This window comes from Astatotilapia calliptera, chromosome 23, assembly GCF_964374335.1.
Source record: "Astatotilapia calliptera chromosome 23, fAstCal68.1, whole genome shotgun sequence".
Lineage (NCBI taxonomy): Eukaryota > Metazoa > Chordata > Actinopteri > Cichliformes > Cichlidae > Astatotilapia > Astatotilapia calliptera.
The window spans coordinates 3,005,718-3,030,522 of NC_137443.1; the positions used below are offsets into that span (position 1 = coordinate 3,005,718).

The 24,805-nt window shown below is 39.2% G+C and overlaps 1 protein-coding gene across 1 annotated transcript; it reads right to left on the bottom strand.

Moving 5' to 3' along the window:
* Window positions 1-755: 755 nt before the first annotated feature.
* On the bottom strand, window positions 756-23,925 carry ghrhrl (growth hormone releasing hormone receptor, like). The gene is made up of 13 exons (XM_026159950.2): window positions 23,057-23,925; window positions 14,125-14,230; window positions 13,467-13,574; window positions 11,974-12,065; window positions 11,052-11,155; window positions 10,049-10,181; window positions 9,714-9,867; window positions 8,244-8,304; window positions 7,879-7,948; window positions 7,448-7,539; window positions 6,601-6,730; window positions 6,260-6,301; window positions 756-2,162 (listed from the first exon to the last, which is right to left on the bottom strand). The coding sequence occupies exons 1-13, from the start codon at window positions 23,102-23,104 to the stop codon at window positions 2,061-2,063; spliced, it is 1,242 nt and encodes a 413-aa protein (XP_026015735.1). The 5' UTR covers window positions 23,105-23,925; the 3' UTR covers window positions 756-2,060.
* Between the last annotated feature and the right edge of the window lie 880 nt (window positions 23,926-24,805).

Genomic DNA, 24,805 nt, shown 5'->3' on the forward strand with positions numbered 1-24,805 from the left:
GAAATCTCTATATATCGATAATTGGAGACAACTTATCTGGACCACCCCTCATACACCCCCCTTCTGGTTCTCTGTCTACGACCCTCCTGCTCTACAATGTTTGTTCTCTTTTTTTGTGTCCCTCCCCTTTTCCGTTCATTCACCTTTCATTAGCCCACAGGCTTCTGCCCAGTCAAGTCTTCTCTGAAGCCATTACTACACTGCAGCCTTAATTCACAATATATTATCTACAGGAAATGCTGCCAAGTGAGGATGTAGTCCCAGCTAGTGAAATTAAATTAATTAAATTGCTCAAGGATGCCGTAACTGTGTTTGGATCAAAGTCCATTATTTGGGATCCTCCTCACCCATTCCCACTGCGTAGAAAGGACTGCATCTTTTGTATGTAGTTGAAATAATGGAAACCATCAAAGCAAACACAATACAGCCTGTGATAATGTGAAACCTCTAATGGGTCATGATTATTTGAATTGTTTCTCCCAACTGGAAACCATCAGAATTTTTCTAATGGTTTCTGTTGATTCACTTCTCCACCCGCATGTGAACTGAACACATACTTCTACACATTTTAATGGCTATATTATAACAAAGGTGAGGACATAACATACAAGCTGCACTGCAAACCAGATCTAATTATTTAAGTATTTAAGCAAGTGGATACCCCATCATCTTTGCAGTGGCGTAAAAGTGTTAAAACATTTTGTAGCTGGCAGCAGATGTTTTCTGTCATTATGAAAGAAACTGCAGAGTCATAATTACACAGAGTAAAAGTGTTTATGCTGTAACCTACAGAAGTCAGACATGGTACAAGGTTTTAAAAGATCACAGAAAGAGGCTCAGTTGAAACAGTAAGTAAGAGGTGGTGATAAAGGAACAGTCTCACAGTTTATACATTCACGTCAAGGATAAGAGCTAATTTACATAAAATAAAATGTACACATTGCAGGCATGAAAAGTAGCGGTAATTATTATGTTTTCATCTTACATTTGATTTTTTTTTCACTAAACAAGATGCAAAAAGCATATTTATTTGTGCAGTATTAATATTATTCTTTTAGCATGTAGGTGAAAGCACTCGACAATACATTAGCATGTAAAGTTAAACATTATATTAAAAAAAAGGCTTTTTTCACATTTTTGTGCTGATCGCAGATGGCAGTGGAGATCCAGATCATTTGTTCACTTTGGCTGACTGAACAACTTGGCAGAACACAACATGCTGCATTAACTTTAACCTTCAAAGTCTGCAGAGTAGTGCATTTCAACGACGTGCCATTTAAGGTTGAGTGTGCAGGTTTTCATTCTTAAATAAAAACAGGCCGAGTGAATACATAAAAGAAAGAGGCAAAAAACCAAAGAAATAATCATAACTTGTACAATACCTCTCCCCCATGTGCCGAATAATATTTAAATACCAATGAACAATAAGAAAGCCATTAAGAATAAGACATTTTAATTGTCATTTGAGTGATTAAAGAGGTGAGTCATGTGTGCGTCAGCTGGCAGTAGGCTACAGCTTCATATGTAGTGTCCTGCAGGCTATCAGATTTCAATATACTTGGTCTTATTTAAGCATCTAAAATGCAAATGCTAATCATAATATGTAGTTTCCTGGTTAATAAAAACAACAACAACACCTAATGACTTGCTAACTGATGGTTACGTAATTGATGGGCTATGCAAAATTATTATTCTTTAATTTGACCTTTGATGCCTCCAGGGATGTTTCAAATTCTAATTCAGTTGTCATAGTGCCCTTTGGGAAATGCAGATGGAAACTGACAGGCTCGCTTGTAGGATGTGTAAAATGTCAAGGGATTTCAGAATTATTCTCCTTTTGATAGTTCACCCCAGTTCATTCAATCTGACTGAAGGAGAACAGTCAGTGAATCAGCTTGAAATGACTTCCAGGCCCCGGCTTCACTGATGCATGTTCGACAACCTCTTTTTATTGTGTGTGCTACGTACAGCTCGTTAGAAATTATGATGTGCACAGAAGCAATTCTCTGCAAATACTCAGCAAAGGTTCTGCAGGAAGGAGCAAAAAGCATCTCGGGCTTCTAGAAAGGCGTGTCCATCTGACTGCCTTTCGGAGCGGGAGACACTACCCCGTAACTCCTTTCCTGCCACCTCAACCACTGCATGTGGACCTCTTTCTGGACCTATCAAGCAAACACACAGGCATAAATATCTGTTTAAATCAGTGTTTAGATTGTATCATTATGGTAAGAGCAATAGCTTAACATTTTGGGAAATTCATTTATTTGTTTTCAAAGCCTTTTGATACATGTGCAGTGCTTAGACCACCACTCAATGTAAGGTTTATGCCAAAGCCGCCCTAAACTAATAGTAATGGTCATAACCAAAATCATCTTTTATGTTTCTGTAAAGGTTAATCACAAGTATCTGTAAGCTCTTTGAAATTCTTAATGGTTTTCATTGTAGTTTCATTTTAGTTAACCGTGAATTTTCAAATTTACAGCTTTACAACAACAACAACAAAAAAAAAATAGTTGAAAAAAAGTAAAGCACACTCTTTTTTATTGACATGCCAAATTAAAGTTAATTACTTGCATTCCTGATTGGGAAAATAAGTTTTAGTGTTTGACTGCTGTGCTCGGTCTCTCATAGAAGTCCATATTTGGGTATAAAAATGTGCATTCAATTTGTTATACACAACATAATGTCTTGTTTTACGCAAGTTTTTCACATATTTATAAAATATTTTCCTTTATTTTTTATGACAGTTGGTTCTGTGTGTTAGCCCTGCGACAGACTGGCGACCTGTCCAGGGTGTACCCTGCCTCTCGCCCTATGACAGCTGGGATAGGCTCCAGCGCCCCCCGCGACCCTGAAAAGGATAAGCGGAAGCGAATGGATGGATGGATGGTATAATAAATTTGTTAAGCACTATATGGCAAACTGGGAACCCATAATCTGGTATTTTGACTTAGCCTCTTATTACAACAACCATTTTTGTGGTTGGCAGTGCTCATGAATATCCGAGCCAAGACAAAAGCTTAACTGACATCAGACAATGCCGATGGCTTGAGTGCATTTTGGCAAAAGCAATCCCTCATTTAGTCTCCATCAAGCCTTTTACCTGCAAGCTTTGATGGCATGTGCACTACAAATGGAAATCATGTTCAGTGCCTACAGGTTCTGCATATTCATATAAAGATATCTGTTTATTCTGGTTAAATATACAGGGAGCGCAGAATTATTAGGCAAGTTGTATTTTTGAGGAATAATTTTATTATTGAACAACAACCATGTTCTCAATGAACCCAGAAAACTCATTAATATCAAAGCTGAATGTTTTTGGAAGTAGTTTTTAGTTTGTTTTTAGTTTTAGCTATTTTAGGGGGATATCTGTGTGTGCAGGTGACTATTACTGTGCATAATTATTAGGCAACTTAACAAAAAACAAATATATACCCATTTCAATTATTTATTTTTACCAGTGAAGCCAATATAACATCTCCACATTCACAAATATACATTTCTGACATTCAAAAACAAAACAAAAACAAATCAGCCACCAATATAGCCACCTTTCTTTGCAAGGACACTCAAAAGCCTGCCATCCATGGATTCTGTCAGTGTTTTGATCTGTTCACCATCAACATTGCGTGCAGCAGCAACCACAGCCTCCCAGACACTGTTCAGAGAGGTGTACTGTTTTCCCTCCTTGTAAATCTCACATTTGATGAAGGACCACAGGTTCTCAATGGGGTTCAGCTCAGGTGAACAAGGTGGCCATGTCATTAGTTTTTCTTCTTTTATACCCTTTCTTGCCAGCCACGCTGTGGAGTACTTGGACGCGTGTGATGGAGCATTGTCCTGCATGGAAATCATGTTTTTCTTGAAGGATGCAGACTTCTTCCTGTACCACTGCTTGAAGAAGGTGTCTTCCAGAAACTGGCAGTAGGACTGGGAGTTGAGCTTGACTCCATCCTCAACCCGAAAAGGCCCCACAAGCTCACCTTTGATGATACCAGCCCAAACCAGTACTCCACCTCCACCTTGCTGGCGTCTGAGTCAGACTGGAGCTCTCTGCCCTTTACCAATCCAGCCACGGGCCCATCCATCTGGCCCATCAAGACTCACTCTCATTTCATCAGTCCATAAAACCTTAGAAAAACCAGTCTTGAGATGTTTCTTGGCCCAGTCTTGACGTTTCAGCTTGTGTGTCTTGTTCAGTGGTGGTCGTCTTTCAGCCTTTCTTACCTTGGCCATGTCTCTGAGTATTGCACACCTTGTGCTTTTGGGCACTCCAGTGATGTTGCAGCTCTGAAATATGGCCAAACTGGTGGCAAGTGGCATCTTGGCAGCTGTACGCTTGACTTTTCTCAGTTCATGGGCAGTTATTTTGCGCCTTGGTTTTTCCACACGCTTCTTGCGACCCTGTTGACTATTTTGAATGAAACGCTTGATTGTTCGATGATCACGCTTCAGAAGCTTTGCAATTTTGAGACTGCTGCATCCCTCTGCAAGATATCTCATTATTTTTGACTTTTCTGAGCCTGTCAAGTCCTTCTTTTGACCCATTTTGCCAAAGGAAAGGAAGTTGCCTAATAATTATGCACACCTGATATAGGGTGTTGATGTCATTAGACCACACCCCTTCTCATTACAGAGATGCACATCACCTAATATGCTTAATTGGTATTAGGCTTTCAAGCCTATACAGCTTGGAGTAAGACAACATGCATGAAGAGGATGATGTGGACAAAATACTCATTTGCCTAATAATTCTGCACTCCCTGTATGTCTACAACCAGCAATCGCTGAGCCACAGTGACTAGGTACCAGCTAGCTTGGCAAACCCTGCCTACAGCATTTTTTTTATCCAATGTGTTTAATGATTAACAAAAAAGACCAAAAAAAAAACACAAGTCTGATTGCAGTTTGCATCATTATGGAGCATTATATGCCAACCTACTGCTGGCAAGGAGAGGCAGGTAACCAAACTGCTTGGATTAAAAATAATTCTGGATTTTTCGCTTCTACGCTTACATTTTTGCAGTTAAATGAACTAGAATATTAAATTACGTTTTTAAATTAGTGCAAGGATAAGATAGGGTTGCAGTAGTTTTATATAACAGAGGTGCAACTTGTATCAATTTTCTTAGTAACCAATGAAGAAAAAAGTTGTAGAAGACAAACATCTATATTTAGCAAAATGTCAGACTATTTCTTTTATACTTTAAAAGTGAAACAAGAATCACCTCACTGTTGACAGATGAAAGCTAAACACAGTGTTTTATATATGTATATATTTATATATTTCTTGCTGAGAATCAATGCATTCATTCTGTGTATCAGTGAAACAATTAAATAGGTTACATAGGTAATCATACAAATAGTACATTAAATGAAATAATTCTCATGACCATTCGGTGACTCTAACGTGTTTCTTGTGTCTCTAAAGCATGTGAGTCATATAGTGTACACTTTCTGCTTCTGCCCCCAGTTTTTTGGAGGCTGGCCTTACATTAATCTTGCCAGTTACATAAGCATGCTGGGTCCTTTCCTTATGCAATGCTGGGAAGCGAAGTGGAAAATATTTTTTGCATTTTTAGCACTGACAACTCTAAACCAGTTACCTCCTGCTGGAATACAGATTAGCCACAATATTAAAATGCTCACTGAAGCGCCTGGGGAGCAAAGCCTTGCCACACAGCAGCTACTTTAGCACAAACTGCTCAAAATCTTAATGATGGGTATGATAGGGGTCTAGTGGATACATAGCACATAACAGCTTGCTGACTATATGAGCCATGGCCTGCCAGATACATTGTGAGAAACAGACAAGCAATGTTCCTCTGGGAAACTCCCCATGTTCCTTTGTCATGCATGACATACCTAAATATTGTGGCAGACCATCTGTCACACTTCTCCACGGCAGCACTATTCCCTGATGGCATTGGGCTCTTTCAGCCAGTGAAAATGCTCCGTCGCAGTGCAAAAAGCTGTTCAGGAATCGTTTCAGGAACACGAGAGAGTTCAAGGTGCTGACTTGGCCTCCAAACATTCCTCATCTCAATATAACTGAGCCTCTTTGAGGTTGCGCTAAGTGTGACCCATGCTTCTAGAATAACAATAATACTATGCTTCTGAGACACCATGGGACAGTTTTGCGCATTGTGGCTGATGTGTATGAGTCTCACGTGAAGGCTAATTATGCACCACAGTGTGTGTAAATTATGTGTGCAATTTTCTGAACACTTTAGAGTAGTGTGGTTTGTGTACTGACCTCTTGATTTAGAAAGCAATACAGAATGGCCACAAGAAGCCCCTGTGAAAGAGATGGGTTTAATCATTAATATTTATGATAATAATAAGTGACACTTTCATTAATAAATGGAACATGCTGCCTAAAAGGACAGAAAGTGAAGCAGATCTAATAACCAAACTGACTTTCAATTCTAGGCCTGCAACACAAAGATCTAATGTCGTCGAGATGCTGTCTCACACCCATAATGCTCAAACAGTGGAAGCCAAGTTAACATGAAGGATTATCACAGGATGCTGAAGAGACTATGGTACAGCATGTACAGTATGTGCCATTAGTGTTGATGCAATCCATGTGTGTACCTGGAAGGACCCCATACAGAGCTCGATACAAAGGCGCAGGTTAATATTGAAGTAGTCGGGCAGAAAATTGAAGAACATGTAGTGAGTTCCAAACAAAGGGATGAGGAGGAGGGTGGATTTAGTCAGGCGCCTGTTGCACAAAAGCAAAGGAAAAAGAGTCTGCTTATACGTACCTCATTTGAATGCTGCACCTGATATCATCATGCATGCAGACACAGTAATGATCAGATGCCAATCAAGATGATCTTTGTCTTTGTGTGTGTCATTCTGTATGCAGCCTCTCTTTACAAGAGGAAAGGTAAGCAGCGGGGGCATGATTTCAAATAGGGCTATTAAAATGTAGCTGCAGAGATAATGTCTTTATGTGTCAGGGAACATGTGAACTTAACTGGTGCAATTAAGTCAAGCATCATTTAACTTACTGTACCTATGGTATTTCTTTTATGAGATCCGGATTTACGTGATGTGCCTGAACATTTTCAGTCAATTAGTGAGTCTATTTCAATTAGAAATTCTAATGAGCCTCTTGGTAAGCGGAACTGCAGACGTGGCCAGACTGAATTACTGAATTATTCATGGCCTACAATAGTTTTTAATTTTTGGCACAACTTGCAATGTTCTCAGCATCAAACGGTAACTATCAGAGTAAAAAAGTACCAGTGAGTGAAGAAAAGTATTTCAAAATGTCTGAAAACGTTTGCCAATTGAAGATAAACACGTCTTGTATCAGAAACGAGATGAATTTGATCGTTTCTGTGTTCAAAATGCAATAATGACTAAAATATGAGATTCTGTATCACGGCCGAGTTCCCATTGTCTACAACTGTGTCTGCACCTAAAGGATTACCTGTACTGAGAGGAGTTATTGAACTGGATCAGACGTGGATTGAGCTTTTGTATTAGAATTCTGATGATATTCATGAAGAGCATAAAATTGACCTGTTGAAAGAAAAAGCAAGAATGCAAAAATCAAAACTAATACTAATAATAAAAATTTTAAAAACTGTAACAAGTATTACATCAAATGCTGCTTTCAGCAACATGATTATTGAATGTCATGGCAACAATATGAGCAGCCAAGCGTATAATTAACTTAGGCTGGTGTGGTGCCAATTTTTGCACTCTACTCTAATGGCACAAAAGAAGTTCATCCCAGTCCTTTCTCAGAGGCTGTCTCTAAAAAGAAGGTAAACAAATCATCTACATAATAATCTCTAATCAGTGCATAATTAAAAAATTCATCATAATTTTTTGTTTCAGAAGAATGGGGGCATTTACCGCTATAGAGACAACAATCGGCCCCTTGATGATCCACCAATAGGGTGAGTCCTCATTGATGTCCCAACATCTGTGCAAGAAATGTGCACTTTAGAAGATTTCTTCAAGCATTGCATGCAGTAAATTTAATCGACGTCCTAAAAATAACACCCAACAATTACTGCTGAGTACAAAGTGAGTGCAAATTATCCATGTAAATGCACTTACAATATTATGTACAGTAGACTCACGTTCACATTCCCCTCTAATGCGTTTATATGCATCATTTTCATTAATTTAGCACAATTTAGCATTTCACCTATTGCTGCTTATGAGAAATAATGATGATTGTGGCTATAGAAGCTGTAATTCAAGTTTATACAAACTCTGTGTCCTCAAAATACACCCTGGATCCAATCCACAGGACTATGAAGAGCACCGGCACACCTGTTACAGAAATCAAAACTAGTGTCAGTGAGATGCAATCATTACACACGAAAATGGCTGAATCAGAGTTAGGAAGCTACCAGTGTGTGAACTGATTGGACGAGTATCAATTTTCCTAATATCTGCACCATGCAGAAGGAATAAAATGTAAATGAATTATTTTAAAGGTTGTGTGCACTACAGTGTACATCTTACAGTAAGTACAATGAACCCACATAATTCTATCCAAGATCTCATAGTGTGAGAGGCAGGTACATTCAATCTATAGCAGATCTAATAAATTATCAATATAAACGTTAACCTCCTAAGACCCGAACAGCATGCATTTTTAATTTCTCTTTGATATTTGGGCTGATTGTATTTACATTCATCAGGTCCCAAAGAATTACCAGGATTTTTTTTTTACCTAATTTTTGTTTCTAAGAAAAATGAGAGACACTTATGAGGATATTCATTTAAAATTTCGATAGAACAGTAGCAGTACAATGTCCTCGTAAGTGGATATCAGGCCCTTGTAGAGCAAAATTGAGTATTTTGGTCTAAATAACCCAAAATGTGATGTCCACATATGTGGACGCCAGGTATTAGGAGGTTAATATAGATCAATGCTGCACATGCCACTGAACCAGGAAACTTTTTAGCTGTTATAATAATATGCACATGTTGGCTGATGTTACCGTTTCTGGTTCTTTTTGACCTTGAAGGCTGCTGTGAAACTTTGCTAATCAGCACTTTAGGTGTGATCCAAATAAAATCCCAATGGGAAAGTAAAAGGTAAAAATGTTATTTTGGTATTTGCTATGCTTTATTTACAGACACTTGAATATTAACTGGGAAAAAATGACAGCACGAGGCAGAAGTTTTCCAAAATGAAATAAATGCTCCAAACTACCTGCAAGTTTGATGGAGTTAAAAATTGAAAATCCCCACTGCCAGTATTTGTTCAATCCAAAAAGAGCAACAAAAAACAGGGATTTTTTTCAGATTCCTGTTTGTATTCATGTATTTTCTTCGTTTAAAAACACACATACAACAGTACAAACAGGTGGAGTAATTTACTGAAACATGCAAACACAAATGGAACAAAAGGTAATTCAGGCCAAATCTGAGTTCTAACAAGCTCGAAAGGTAATATTTGGTATCTTCAAGCCTTTTGAAGACTTATTGCTCAAGACTTTTCACAGTATTGTAAAACTTTTTTTAACCTGATTCTTTCTCTAAAGTGTTTTACAGTATCTCTAAAAAAAGATGAGTTATAAAACTGTAATTTTTGGAAAATTCTAATGTTATCATACATGTCTTCTCACTATTGTTAAATCTGAGATATTGCAAAGTAGGGCCATGTTCTTTAATTTGGTAGGCGGCTCAACATAGCAAATGTTGGGGAAATTGTATGTCAAGGTCCTCACCCCATCCCAGCAAGCTGAAGCCCCACAGGCATCGGCGGCTATGATAGAAAGAGGAGAGCAGCAGGGAACTGAGGTAAAGAGCCTCCACCAGGAGCCAAAAAAAGTTTGCCATTACACAGTAGTGACAGAAGACCACAGAGGCTTTACAGGCAAACTGACCAGAAAGAACAAGAAGAGGGGAAAGGACAGAGAGCAAAGTGTAAGGAGGAATTAGTGTGGTAAGGCGTGCATAAGCAATATGTGATTATGCATAAATACATGAGATCAGGGAAATGCACCCAGAGGAATTTCTTAATACAAACAAGAAGCACTTGTCCCGAGCATCATTATCTTACTGTGGAAAGGGTGCAGTGGTTGGTGTCGTCGCTTGAGAACAGAGTAGCATCCTTTATAAACACCGCCACAGCTTTCAGGATGAACGTAAGAAAGAGCTGGATGTGAATAAAGTTCCTGGCACAACGCAGTTTCCTGTAAAAGAGCAGGAATACATTTATAACCAATACGAGATTTTGCATTGTACTGTATCATGAACAGCAAATGCAAAAACATCACATTTCTACAACTGTGCAAACTGGCGCAGTCTGTGGTTTTAGTTCATAGTTTTGATCAGTGAACAAAGAAAAATGTGAGTGGCAGAGAACAAAAATAAAAAAGAGACAGAGATGTAACTGATGCCAGTGATCTTGTTCGTGAAGCAATTTACTGGCAATCAGATTAGATTCATAAACAATCAGCTGGAAAGAGGAACAAACAAACTGTAACCCACAGAGCTGGTGCATAAGTTTTCAAAACGCTGTCTTGGCATTTGGTTACAGACTTGGTGAGGAGACTAAGGCACGTGTCAGGCCTACAAAACAGATAGGTGTTGGTCGGTGGGCTTATTTAAATGTGGAAAGAGCCAGGAAGGTTATTTCATCTGTTTCCAGTTTTCATGCAACACGAGCCTTTTATGGCACCACATGCACTGTACAGACATCACAGTGTTATCAGCTGTGTAATCTAAATCCTACAAAGAGTGTAAATTTCCCAACTCCCTTATCTCTTACACATTCCATCAGATCTAATTCCAAATGGGGACACAAAGACGTGGCAGAGTTGCAAAACTGCCATGTGCTGTGTGAGTGTCGATGAGTATCAGGCACTGGTAAAAGTTTTTCATAAACCCAGACTTGAAGAGAGTGCCTTGAACCCATCAGCAATCCCACTTTATTGTTCTGTGAACAATAAAGTTGCATCCTTTGTAAAGCAGTTCATCTGAATTTCGAGCTGCTTATGTCACCCAAAATGTGCTTTTTACTGGCAAAAAGCTAAATAAAAATCAGTATTTTCGGTTTATACCTGAAGAGTAGCAGGATCAACACAGCAACAGCCAACACCACTAGAGAGATGCTGTAGCCAATGGTGTATATGAGCTTCACTGAGGCAAAGTAAGACTCCTCCATCTGGAAGCAGGATGAAAATGAAGATTTTGAATGAAAGGAAATTATACTCAAATATCAAAGCTTTTCAAAATGATGTCAGACATCAAAATGAATGTAATGTCTTAAAATGAGTCTAAATTACAGGCAAGATTGAGATTAAACTGCACTGAGGAGATGACTGTGGAATAACTGCAAGAAAGCTTTCCATATTTTGTGTCTTAGCCTAATGGCAGAAAGAGAGTTGGCTAAGCACATAGCTAAATCTACTATGAAAAAGCTATTTAATTACAATACACTGTCACATTTAATTACTAATGTTCTACTTCAGCTATTTGGAACATTTAAGACGTCTTTTTAAAATAACAATAATAATAATAATACAAAAATATGCTCTTTTTAGCATCAAATATGGAATCTTTCCAAAAGAAAAGACTTCATGCTCTCTTTGTGAGCTATTATGCAACGGGTCAAATTAGATCCACTCATTCTGCAAAAGTGTTTATATTTGTATGATTTTTCATACAGCCAACTATCATGTGTTAGCTGTACCTGAATCTCCAAAGAAGCAAAAGTAGGAACATGCACAGTGGTTCAACTACAGTCCCAAATGTGTCCTGAAACATGGAATATGTTAATAATTTTGCTAGCTTTTTTTTGTTTATTTCCACAGGTGCATTTCTGTCCTTCTGTTTTGTTTCCCCTTTATTGCTGTTGGTTGCCTCTTTGTTCCTGGTGCTTCTCCTCCTGTTTCTAATTTTCTGCCTGACCTCTGTGCTCCCAATCTAGTCTCACATTCCTCAGTCTGACATCCCTAGCTGCCTCGCTTCAGCAACTCTCACCTCGGGAATGTCATCATCCACATTGCAGGCAACATGGTATGGTGGGAACGGCCTCGACCAACCTCCACTTGTACAGTTTCGGCTCACTGACCCTAAAGACGAAAGATGTGAGCTCAAGAGTCAGTTGTGCAATGCTGAGACTGACTTTAGTAATAATCAGGGTTACATATTTATGTGTGATATTTTGATGCAGACTGAAATGTCAGAAAAAGTTCTCGTGGATTGTCATAAAATTTCTTACTTTAGTGCTGACCCCCCTGACTCATCATCTAGACTTCATCTGCAAAACTGACATTCTCAACTGTAGCTTGTGTGCAGTGGTAATCAGGAGCATGACAATTCTGAAAACACCAAAACTGCAATACAAACATCTGCATTATTGTATCGCAGTTTCATTTGACCATATCCTGATACGTGCGTAATTCTGTTGAAGCCTAGTTAAAGCAAGCTAATCTGGTGAAATCAGTCAAATTTAAAAATCATTCAAGAAATTGGTGAGCTGAAAATAAGTTTAATAGAGGTAAAAAAAATTCCCCATCTTTTGCTATTAATCCCCTTTAAAGAAAACCAGTGCACTAACGACATAGTGGCTCCTCCAGCTAATGATGATCACAGTTCACATGTTATTGTACAGTGTGAAGAACAGAACGAAACTGATATGTTTATATCATATCATATATATTGATTACATTTTCAAAATAAAGCAACATCAATTCCTTAAGTATTTGCTAGTGTTAAACATGACTATTATTAAAAAATGTCAGTTTCTGGGGGGGACGTATCAAATGTGTTCAAATTCATTCACCATGACTGGCGCCACAGACGCCTCCTTTAATGGAAACAAAATGGTTTCACAGTTTAGCACCAGCAGTGTCTGTAGCTGGGACTGACCAAATACGTGGTTGATCCTACTGAATCCGTAGGAGGAGTTTGCTTGTTGGGGTTAGAGCAGGGCTTTCACACTGTGAGTGCTCGGGCCCTAATAAATCAAATTTCAGATATTGCTACTGTATGTCTGAAAATGCTGATGTTTTCAATCCTTTTAAACCTCATGTCTGTCATTGTATTAACCTTTTTCAGTTGTTAGATTTCGCTCGCAAGTTAAAGTCCTGCTCACCGACTTGACATAAAGTTAATATGGCGCTTGAATTTTGCCCAGGGCATCAATGTAAGTATGGCTTCACTGAGCTGCTGCCTCTTAGTGGTGGTCAGAGTCTGTTGAGTATGTACATCTTGTTTGCTCATTTTGGGTTTGACTATCTGTGCACACTTTCAAACTTGCTTATTTATCTGTTAGTGAAAATTTAATTGGATTGCAGTCTCCTGTGACAACACAAATTCATAGCCTGCCCAAAAGATCAATTTAATCACCGAATGAAAAAAAACACGCACTTTATGAAGACATCAGTATTACAAAAAACACCCTTTGACGTCAGAGGATTAATAATTTAGCTTAATAATGGCCCGTTTCCAGCATGTGATCTGGCACTCACCTGTGCTATTTCTGAAGAGGGAGAAGACTGCAGGACAAGCTCTGTGCACAGTCTCCCCAACAACTGCATGAGGCCAGCAGGTGACCGCATCCCAGAAGGGCCAACAACCTTTTCGACAAAGGTTTAGGAGGAGAAAGAAGGTTAGAAAAGGTGAGTATCAGAGTGCTGAATCGGAAGGAAAGACAGTGAGATTCCATAAATCATATCTGAAATACACAGCTAAAAATATATAGATAGAGTGTAAAAGCAAGTGGTGTAAATCATGAGCTTGCTTCCAACTGCAATCTTCAACGGCCTAGCGCCCACCTCCTTGTACATTTCATAAGGACAAAAAAAGTACTGTAGGTCCCCAAGCAAAAGCCTTATCTTGTGATAGATTACATACATAAACCCTTATGTTGCTATCCTTATTGGTCTCATTTACTGATGCATCAAATTGATATATCACCTAGTTTGTTTTCATTCTGCAGTTAGAACGCCAACAAGAATATTTCCCGATAATGGATGGTTTTCTGTGAAGCTTCTATTCCAGCTCAGACCCCTGCACTTAATGTGAGCATTACTATATTTCATAACACAACTGCAACCACCCATGAATTCATATGAGCAGTTGCAATGATGAGAACAGGATGGTTAGATTTCAAAAAGGAAAACACACCTTCTGTGCTTCTGTTCTCCTGTTCTGCAATGTACTGAAGGCAGTGACGCTCTTCTTTCTCCAGCTGAAAAATGTATTCACATTCAGGATGCAGACTTGAGAACGCCTAGAGGTACAAAACAAGGCAAGGGGAGAGATGTTTAGTACACTGAGAGGTATAAGCTGTGCTAAGTTAGTGTCTCATTACATGAAAGAGACTCCGTGTATGTGAAAAAAAATTGCGCCTTCTTTTAAAAGAGCAGTGACTCATTTTACTTTCTAGCTAAAACACAACAAAACAAAACAAAACACATACTTATTTCCATTGATGGCATTTACCAAAAATATCTTTTAATACATCACACAGAAGACGTTTGAAAATGAGCAACTATCCATCCATGCTCCGACTCAGACATTCTTCTTTTTATCGGTGTCCTAATTTTTCACTGTGATGTTTTTTGGGAGCCCAACAAATAAGGGGGTAAAGGGTCGATGTAAGGCAAGTGTTGGATGGTAGAGAGTGCAGGGAAGAAAGCAGCAGAGTGGCATGAAACTGTAAACTTAAAGTGCATGAATTTGTGTGTATTGCTGCAATCTGTTGCACTAAAATATATTTTTGTAAAAATACATTGTTGTTGTTGTTGTGTTGTTTTTTTTTGGTTTTTTTTAAAAGGTCAATGCACTCTCATGCCAGCACATCAAATAATATCCTTTTGTCAGATGCTGTCTGGGTCCAGCTGAGTCCTGCAAAGGTCAGCTTGAGAGGTAAGTCACTGTTTATCCATCGGGGGATTGTGGTTCCCATGCTGCTTGGAGCTTTGGAGCTTTGCATTTTGCACCTTACTTTGCTGTTATCCCGCCTCTCGCCCTATGACAGCCGGTTTAGGCTCCAGCTTCCCAGAACCTTGAATTGGCAGTTAGGAAAATAGATCGATGAATGGACCGTGACCCTGAACTGGATAATCGGACGTAAATGGATGGATGGATGGTTTAGGCACTAAATGCTGATTGGTTAGGTTTAACCAATCAGAGTTTTGGCTACATTTTGCTTTATAGCAGTACTCTTTAATATCAGTAACCCTGCACATTGTAAAATGAAAAATGGGAGCCATAAACCTGTAAGTCAGGGCAAAGACTCCAAAGAACAAATGCAACATGCAACCCCCTTGGACTGAGAACGCACTACATATACAATAAACCATTCTCTGTGATATGGGTAACATACCATAGATAGGCAATTATTTTATAGCCTAACATCCGACCCTCCAGTTAGGGTCAACATTAATGTTTTTTATGTAATCTATCTTACAAAACAAGCACACATAAATTTAACTGAACATTTTTTTAAATATACTGCACAACAATTTCTCTCTCTGCAGGAATGCAAATGGTCGGCAGTGACTGAGGTAGATTTGGGGGGGCTACAGTGACAGCTATGGGTTAAATCAAAAAATCTATATATCTCATTATTTTATCCTGCCAGCAAACTTATGTGGTCTCAATCTAAAGGTCAGAGCAGCAGAGGGGGTCTTGTTGAGCTGTTACAAGATACTGCAACAGTGTGCTTCATATTATTGCTACCCACCTGTACATAGATAGCTCAATATGGTGCCTCACCATATGAAGGCAACAGAATCTCTTACTGTAAAAGCTTCCTTGACGTCAGTTACTACATTCCTCAGTTTAATAATCTCTCTACTAATTCCAAAGCAATAGGGTTATTTCCATTTAGAAATGGAAATTATCTGGAGCATCTGCCATAAAAGAAGAAAAACATTAAAGCAGAAATATCACAGATGGAAGAGATAATGAGTCAGTCCACCTGACCGTGTGGCGCTTGCAGACACTGTACGTGTCCACAGGAATAACACTGGTAAGTCACACGACTTACACGTGTGTGGTCAAGGTACAGCTCTTGTTTTGCTGACCTTAATCTTAACTTTATGAGGATGTGTTTTCCTTATGGGGATAAAAGCAAGTCAAAACATAATGTTCTCTGAATTAATGGATATACAACTCGTGTGTGTGTGCGGATTATAGTAGTAGAACTATCTTTATGAGGGCTGGTTTGAGTCTTAAATCATCAGAGTGAGGGTATTTTGGCCTATCCTCACTTTCTCACACCCGCTTTAAAGCACTGGTTGAAGATGAAGACTTGTTTTTAGTTTATTCTAGAATTAGTTTTATATTAGAGTTAGGATAGAGGATGGGAGCAGCACTTATTTGTGATAGTTAACTTCAAGATAAGGCACTAGGAAATGTATTGTGTCAATGAATGCCCTCATAAAGATAATCAAACAAACGTGTGTATGTTTAAAACATGGCACAAGGACAAAACAAGAAAACGGAGGCAAATATATCATAACGCCCCTCTAATTTTAACATTTTGAGCCTATCTTGCAATTTGTAACTACCCAATGCCGAGTAGTTACAGGGCAGCTCTTTGAGCTGTTTCTTTACTTTGAATCCATTTAACCTCCACAGATTAAGACAGCAGGTCACACAGCCCTAAAACACAAAACATCTGTTACAGATACACACATATTGCTAAGACTTTTGTCCTTGTTTCAGCTCATTTCCATCTCAGTTTAAAAATCCTTGAGGGGAAAACAAGTGTCTTTCTGACAAGATGCTACCAAGCTCTTAATGAAACAAACCCTCAGAGGCTAAATTCCTGTGGGACGACAAAGACTTCCTGTGGAGAACCCTGATTAGTCACCACCTTTCTGAGTGCCATCCAATAGGATGAACTGTTTGTGCGCCACAAGCATTTGCCTTTAAAAAGACGGGTTTTTCTGTAGGTGAAACAGCCTCATTTGAAAGGTCACCAGGAGTGATTTCATGAAATTACATGTGCATACTCGTGCACAAATACAGTGTTTTTAATATCATAAACCTGTGCTTTGATTTGAATTCAGTGAAGTGTAAAATTATCGGGGGGAAAAACACCGCAGTTTCATTTTACTGAAAAATATTGGTTGACTTTCAGGGTTGTTGCACCAATTCTGCTGAAAGACATGAAAATTGGTTTGGAAATGGAAAATAAAATGATGAATGAGTAGCAAAAGACCTGATTTAAAAAAAAAAATCTAATATATACGTGTTATTCTAAAGTTGTCATTTAAAGAAATGGTGAAATGGTGCAGTTATGAATCTCCTCACTATCAAACACTAAATAAGTGTCAGTTTTACATGTTAGATAAGATATTTATGATCAGGTCTGCCTTTGAGATTCTTATCAAAGGCAAACAGAAGGTTGTTTATCCAAACAAGAAGAAACCTGTACCTTAGAATTCATGATTTATTTAAAAACAGATATCTAAACTTGGGGAATGAAACTGTTCATTTCTATTACTCATCTCAGCCATTTTCATCTCACTGTGAACAAGTTCATCATCTCTCTCTCACACACACACACACACACACACACACACACAGATAATGATAGTCTTACAAATAACAGACCGCTTTAGTATGTATGCCAAAACCACCTACAGAATAAACACATACAGGAAACTCGCTGGAAATTAACACAATCTCACTGACAACTGTTGGACACAAAAAGTGTTTCCTCTTCATTTTCTTTAAGTAAGTGGAAACAAACATGCAAGCACTCAGTACTATCCCCCCTCCATCAATGATACGTGGAAATGTTAGAAACAACCAGAGCATACATATCCCTGCCAGTCCTCTTTGTTCCTAATGCAATGCTAATAATATAATGAGAGGTGTTATGGTGAATTTTACCCAACAATTACTACTCTTCTCGTTCAAAGGCTGGCAGGGGATTTTTTTTTAAAGGCTTCCCTTGTCTTCTGCAGATATAATGAATGCAAACAGAAAGACTGTGCAGTGTGTTGTGCTTCAGTTTGTATAGCGCTAAATTGTTTCCTTCTAAACCAGGGGTAATTCATTGTAAAATTAGTTCTAGGGCATTTATATTCATTGTTGAAAAATCATAAATATGACTAAATAGCTGTTTCTCATGCAAAAGGGTGCTGTGAGGACATTTATTCTATAGGAGTAGCGTGCAGGTTAGGGGAAGTAAGACCCGTTTTGAATGCAGGGGGTGAAGAATACAGCAAGTCAAGACTGGATGGTTACAGGCACCAAGGGTGCATGTCGTGCTCATGCATTTCAAGAGCATGATGGAGACAGTATGCTGCAGTTAAAAGACAGAAACAGTGGGAGATTTAAAGATGGGTGGGTGGCTGCACAAGGTAAGTCTGAACAATATGAGCCTTGAAACTAAATGCAAAGCCAGTGGTCCATTTGCGTTGCCAGGTTAGCATGCTGCCTGCCATAAAATATGTTCCCTGAGAGGTGAAGCCTATTATCCACTAACTACCCAAAAAGGGGCCATAGGAATGGGCTCACTTTGCAGATGCTGCCATCTATTTTCAAAAGCAAATGGGGTGCACTTTTATGCTGCTTTACGCAGTACTCAGGCACAGTGCAAAAACATAACATCGTCATTCAATCAGAAAGATAGAACAAACAAGGTCAGCCTCTAAAGTTCAGATTATGTCAACAGAAAGGAACAGTTTGACTTTTTTTCCCTTTTTGTTTTCTTGCAGGTAAGATAGATATGAACGAAAGAGCTGGTGTAGTTTAGCATAATTGGATCAAACAAAGTCCGTTCTAGATTTTCTCTTCTCTTTTATAGAATGTAAATCTACACGTAAGCAATCAATCTAATAGCAGAATGAACATGGTTTACCTCAGAAGGGGTGCCATACATTTTTTATGTGTGTATGTAACTATGCAGCCAAAACTAGAGTTCCTTTCCACCCTTTTGTCTTTCTATTTGTTTTTCACTCACGTCCTGATTAAAATGCAAATTTTCAATCATATCTGAGCTTTCAGCAGAATACAGACCTCCCATACAGTACTGTAGCACTGGTCTTGTTTGTCGTGATTGTGTGCGTCTATGTGTGTGTGTGTAGTTCATTATGATTCTCAGCAGTCCTGAGTAGCGAAAGAGAATGAAGAGGTACACGGGGATGAGTGTTTGCCCTGTTCCCATTCTCTCTTTGCCACACTGAGCATCACACCACCCGTTTGTCTGCTTTTCATATTTCTAGTCCGTTATGGAAATTAGCGAGGTGGCCCTATAATAATATCCCCATAAAATCTGTTGATTAGGAAAGAAGAAGTGTTGGCATATGAATGTGCGCAGATGTGTGTATGGTTTATTGCCTGTATTGCTCCTTCACAGTTGACCAGACAAAACAAATTGAGCACTAAACACAGAGTAAATAATTTATAATAATACTGGCAAACAAAAGTCACTCAGTTATTTTGATCTCACTAGATAATTTTAGTGGTGACTATGATAAATCAGATAATATATAATAATATATTATCTGATAATATAATAGACTGAGGGTCGCAGATGCCAACAGACTTAATAAACTAATCCGTAAGGCCAGCAATGTTGTGGGGATGGAGCTGGACTCCCTCAAGGTGGTGTCGGAGAGGCGGATGCTGTCCAAGATAAAGACAATGTTGGATAACACCTCCCACCCACTCCATGACATGCTGGTCAGTCACAGGAGCTCGTTCAGTGAGAGACTGAGATTACCAAAAAGCACCACTGAACGACACAGGAAATCTTTCCTGCCTGTGGCCATCTCCCTGTACAACGCATCCACTTAACACACTGTTTGCTGCTACAGCTACACATGTTTCTTTTCCAACTATTTATTTATGAGTGACTTATGTATGTATGTATATATATGTATATATTGTACTATTCTTAGTTAGCGTATTGTCTGTCTTGTCTTAATGTTGGTTTATAATGGAGCACTGTAACAAAAAATAATTTCCCCCAGGGATCAATAAAGTATTCTGATTCTGATTCTGATTCTGAATATACTGTACTTAGTCCCTTAAATACACCAGCAACACAATATATACATGTTTCCATCAATTACTACCTGACTGTTTGTTATACTTACTATAGCACCAAAAACGACAAGTGTTCAGTGCAATGGTACACTGTTATTTTCATTATCATCATCAATCTATTTTTTTCTTTAATCAAATTAAGACTGAATTGTTTTATGCAGAATATACAGAATGTAAAGAAAGCTATATTGTTCAAACTACAGGGTGGGTCATTTATATGGATACACCGTAATTACATGGGAATGGTTGGTGATATTAAAGTCCTGTTTGTGGCACATTAGTCTATGTGAGGGGGCAAACTCCTCAAGATGGGCGGTGACCATGGTGGCCATTTAGAAGTCGGCCATCTTGGATACAACTTTTGTTTTTTCAATAGGAAGAGGGCCATGTGACACATCAAACTTATTGGTAATGTCACAAGAAAAACAATGGTGTGCTTGGTTTCAACATAACTTTATTCTTTCATGAGTTATTTACAAGTTTCTCTTTGTTCACAGCCATTGACATGTCGAAGAGGTTAACACGTGAGGAGCGGATCGAAATTGTGTTGATATCTGGTGAACGCAGTAACCGGGTCATTGCAGCAGATTTCAATGCAAGACACCCTACGAGACCACCCATCTCCCATGCTACAGTCAGCAAACTGCTTGCTAAGTTTCGTGAAACTGGTTCAGTGTTGGATTTGCCAAAATGTGGACGCAAGAAAACTGTCACTAATGAAGAAACATCAGTGGCTGTCCTAGCTTCATTCAGCAAGAGCCCACAGCGACTCGCCGCATGTCACTGGAGAGTGGCACTAGTCGAACATCCCTTCGGCGGATATTAGCTACTCACAAATGGCACCCTTACAAACTCCAGCTACTGCAGCATCTCAACGAGGATGACCCAGATCGGCGCACAGAATTTGCAGAATGGGCAAAACAAAAATTGGAACAGGACCCTCAGTTCACGCAGAAGATTTCGTTCAGTGATGAGGCAAACTTTTATGTGAATGGTGAAGTTAACAAACAAAACCACCGCTATTGGTCTGACACTAACCCACATTGGATGGATCCAGAAGGCAATTGTCTATGGTGTGAAGATACGAGATGTGCAGCACCTGAAACTACGGATACTGGATGCCTGTGCTGGCATTTCTCCTGCGGTGTTGCTATCAGTGTGTGAAGAGTGGGAGAATAGGGTTGCATTGACAATCCAACACAATGGGCAGCACATTGAACACATTTTATAAGTGGTCAGAAACTTGTAAATAACTCATGAAAGAATAAAGTTACATTGAAACCAAGCACACCATTGTTTTTCTTGTGACATTACCAATAAGTTTGATGTGTCACATGGCCCTCTTCCTATTGAAAAAACAAAAGTTGTATCCAAGATGGCCGACTTCTAAATGGCCACCATGGTCACCACCCGTCTTGAGGAGTTTGCCCCCTCACATATACTAATGTGCCACAAACAGGACTTTAATATCACCAACCATTCCCATGTTATTACGGTGTATCCATAGAAATGGCCCACCCTGTAGTTTGGAAATGCTGAGCAAGTCTAGAATGTGGCATTTTGTGGCAGACCAAAGACAGAGAAAACTAAGAAAACTGGCAAATATTCACATTTGGAAAAAGAAAAGGTTTGACTTTCTCGCCCATAAATACATGTACAACATCCACTCATACACAGAGATACACAGAAATCCTCCATCTTATCCATATTAAACCCATAATCGCACATAAGCACATATAAACTCACTGGCCACTTCAGTAGTTACACCTTGCTAGTTCTGTGTTGAGGCAAAAATGTGTGATGTCATGATAGCATCGCACATATGCTGCAGATTTGTTAGCTGCACATCTACAATGACAATCTCCCATTCCACCATATCCCAAAGGTTCTCTACTGCATTGAGATCTGGTGACTGTGGAGACCATTTGAGTGCAATGAACTCACTGTCATGTTCAGGAGAACATTCTGAGTTGAGCTTTGTGACACAGTGCTTTATCCTGCTGGAAGCAACAAGAACGGGATGGACATGGTCAGCAACAATACTCAGGTAGGCTATGTAGGGGCCCCAAGTGTTTGATACAAGGCTGGATGCTCTCATGTCGTTTATGCCAAATGCTGCCGCAGAAATCGAGAATCATCAGACCAGCCAATGTTTTTCCAATCTTCCGTTGTCCAATTTTAAAGAGGCTGTCGAATTGTAGCCTCAGTTTCCTCTTCTTCAACTGACCATTCTCCTCTGACCTTTGGTATTGACAAAAATCTTTCACCCAGGGAGCTGCTGCTCACTGGATATTTTCTCATTTTTGGACCATTTTCTGTAAACCCTAGAGACTGATATGTGAGAAAATACCAGCAGATCAGCAGCTTCTGACATACCCAGCCATCAGGCACCAACAACCCTGCTTCCTCAGACACTTAAATTACCTTTGCTCCTCATTCTAAAGCTGGGCTTTAACTTCAGCAGGTCATCCTGACCATGTCTACATGCCTAAATACAATGAATTGCTACGATATTTGCATCAGGCACCTAAAACTGTACCTGACTGTAATCCGTGATGCTCTCTGTAATCTATAGTCTTAAAGCAACAGCAGTACATTAACATTGTGACAATATTTCAACTCCTTCAGTGTGCAGCTGAAACGCAGTATATCAGTGTGTACATTCACGTCAGAAAAATAAATACTTTAAACCTCTGTGAAGAACAATTGTCTGGAAACAGACACAGAAGCTCAAAAAGGCGGATTGATTTGTTACCGATGTGCTTTTCTTTTAAGTAATGCAGTCCAAATCATGCAATCTGCACAGTCAGAGAAAATGTTTAAAAACATGACCTGGAGCTGATGCGCTTCAGCCGTGTAATTACACTGTTTTCTTGCTGCTTTGCTTCAGACACATTTATTTAATAATAGAATTATCTCTGGAAATTCGGCGACTTATAAGCTTTTCAGCTGATTATTACTTAATAAAAATAGTTCATCATGACTTTTCTTTAAAAAAAAAACAACAACCCAACAAACATGCAGTCAAAGTAAAGACACTCACAGCTGGAGCCAAACACAGAGTGAGGAAAATCCCTCGGACACTGTACATGTCGTCCGCTCAGTAGGTTTCTCTCCGCTGAGTCCAAACTGCTTTCCTGAGACACTCTCCAGCAAGAGGACGGGATGCTGCGCTCTTTCCAGGTGTAAATACTTTTATCAATATGGCAACAATATAAATGTAGGGATTCCGGGATGCATTTTCACAATAAAAGCCTCGCCCCTGGGCTTCTCGTATGTAATGCTTGTGGATAAACAACTTTTCACACATCTCCATGAAAACAACAACAACGCCAATAACGCAGGAATAGGGGAGACTGACCTGTATCAGGTACGTGTGGCGAATTTGGACCATATCGTTCTTGTCTTTTATTTTGAAAAGCAGCATCAGTTCCCAGCTTCAGCTGCAAGCTTCACAGCTCAGATGCAGTTAGAGCTGTGCTCCTCTGCCTTCCAGAGCCAGGCTGGGTCGCCAAATACGCATAAATGTGTGCTTTGATAATATCACTTGCGTACTGTAGTTGGACAGCGTGTCTCATATCAAGCTGTCTTAAGGTTTTTTGTTTTGAGAGAGAAAAAACTTAGTACATTGCAATTGTACATTGCTAAAAAATAAAATAAAATTTAAAAAAATCAAGGGAAGCTCTAATATTTACAGTATAAACACAAAGTCAGTTAAACTTCAAGGTTATTCTATTCAAGTTTTCTTGATAATTTGTATCACGTTTTCTTGCAAAAAAGAAAAGAAAAGAAACGAGAAGACAATCTCTCCTCATCCCTCCTGATCTTTTCTCTAGATTTAGCATGAGATACTTGCAGCCCATTTACATTGCACAGGAAATCCAACTTCTCCAGTATAGCACATCCATACGTGCCATTGCAAGGCTTTCTCTGACTACTAGCACAGGAGTTTGCCAGTGGGACACTTGTACATGTTTCTGGCTAAACTGTCAGACGCAGAATCTCTGAGGGAGGTATGAGGGCCCAAGGTCCTCTACAGGGAGTCTTGAGATGCCATCGTTTCACAAGACTATTTCATGCCTGTCACATATGCTCAGTGTGAACTTGCTGTCATCTGTAATACAGGTCCCAGTAAAGGATGGGAAGTCATACCGCGGAGTCCATTTCTGACAGTTTGGTCAAAAATATGGACATGTGTAGTCTGCTGGAAATAACTTTGCAGGGCTCTGGCATTGCCCTTCATGTTCCTTCTCTAACAAAGGAGTCGATATTGGTTGTACTCCTTAGCTGATGTCCTTCTACTATCCTGCCCAGCTTTCCTAGTGTAACAGCCTGTCTCCTCATATCTCCTCCACACTCTTGAGGCTCTGCTAGAAGACTCAGCAAAGCTTCTTGTGATGGCAGATATTGACGGGCCATCCTGTGGGATCTGAAACACCTGTGCAATCTGAATGGGCTGCCTGTACCATTTCACGCAGCCAGTAATTACACTGTGACATTATCAAAGACAAAAATAGAGAAAAAAACAGTCAACAGAGATAAGGATTAGGCTGCATAGGTCTCTGCTTCCTAACATCTATTATTGTACGATCTACTGTACAATATAAAGCGCCTTGAGGCGACTGCTGTTGTGATTTGGCGCTGTATAAATAAAATTGAATTGAATTAAAACTGTGGTGACTCAGAGTTCCTTTAATTTTTTTGAGCTATGTATTTCATCTTTAACAGAGAAAAACACTCTGTGGTTTCTTTGTTTTGCAAAGCCATATCAGAATAGAGGATATAGGATTTA

Bases quoted from the DNA above. Each gene is read 5' to 3' on its own strand.
- ghrhrl (XM_026159950.2), bottom strand. From the start codon at position 23,104: ATGTACAGTGTCCGAGGGATTTTCCTCACTCTGTGTTTGGCTCCAGCT. The intron at 9,868-10,048 runs GTAAGATAATGA...CTTTCTGGTCAG, and splicing joins ACCACTGCACCCTTTCCACA to TTTGCCTGTAAAGCCTCTGT. The intron at 7,949-8,243 runs GTTTGTATAAAC...TTTCTTGCACAG, and splicing joins GTGTATTTTGAGGACACAGA to ATGTTGGGACATCAATGAGG.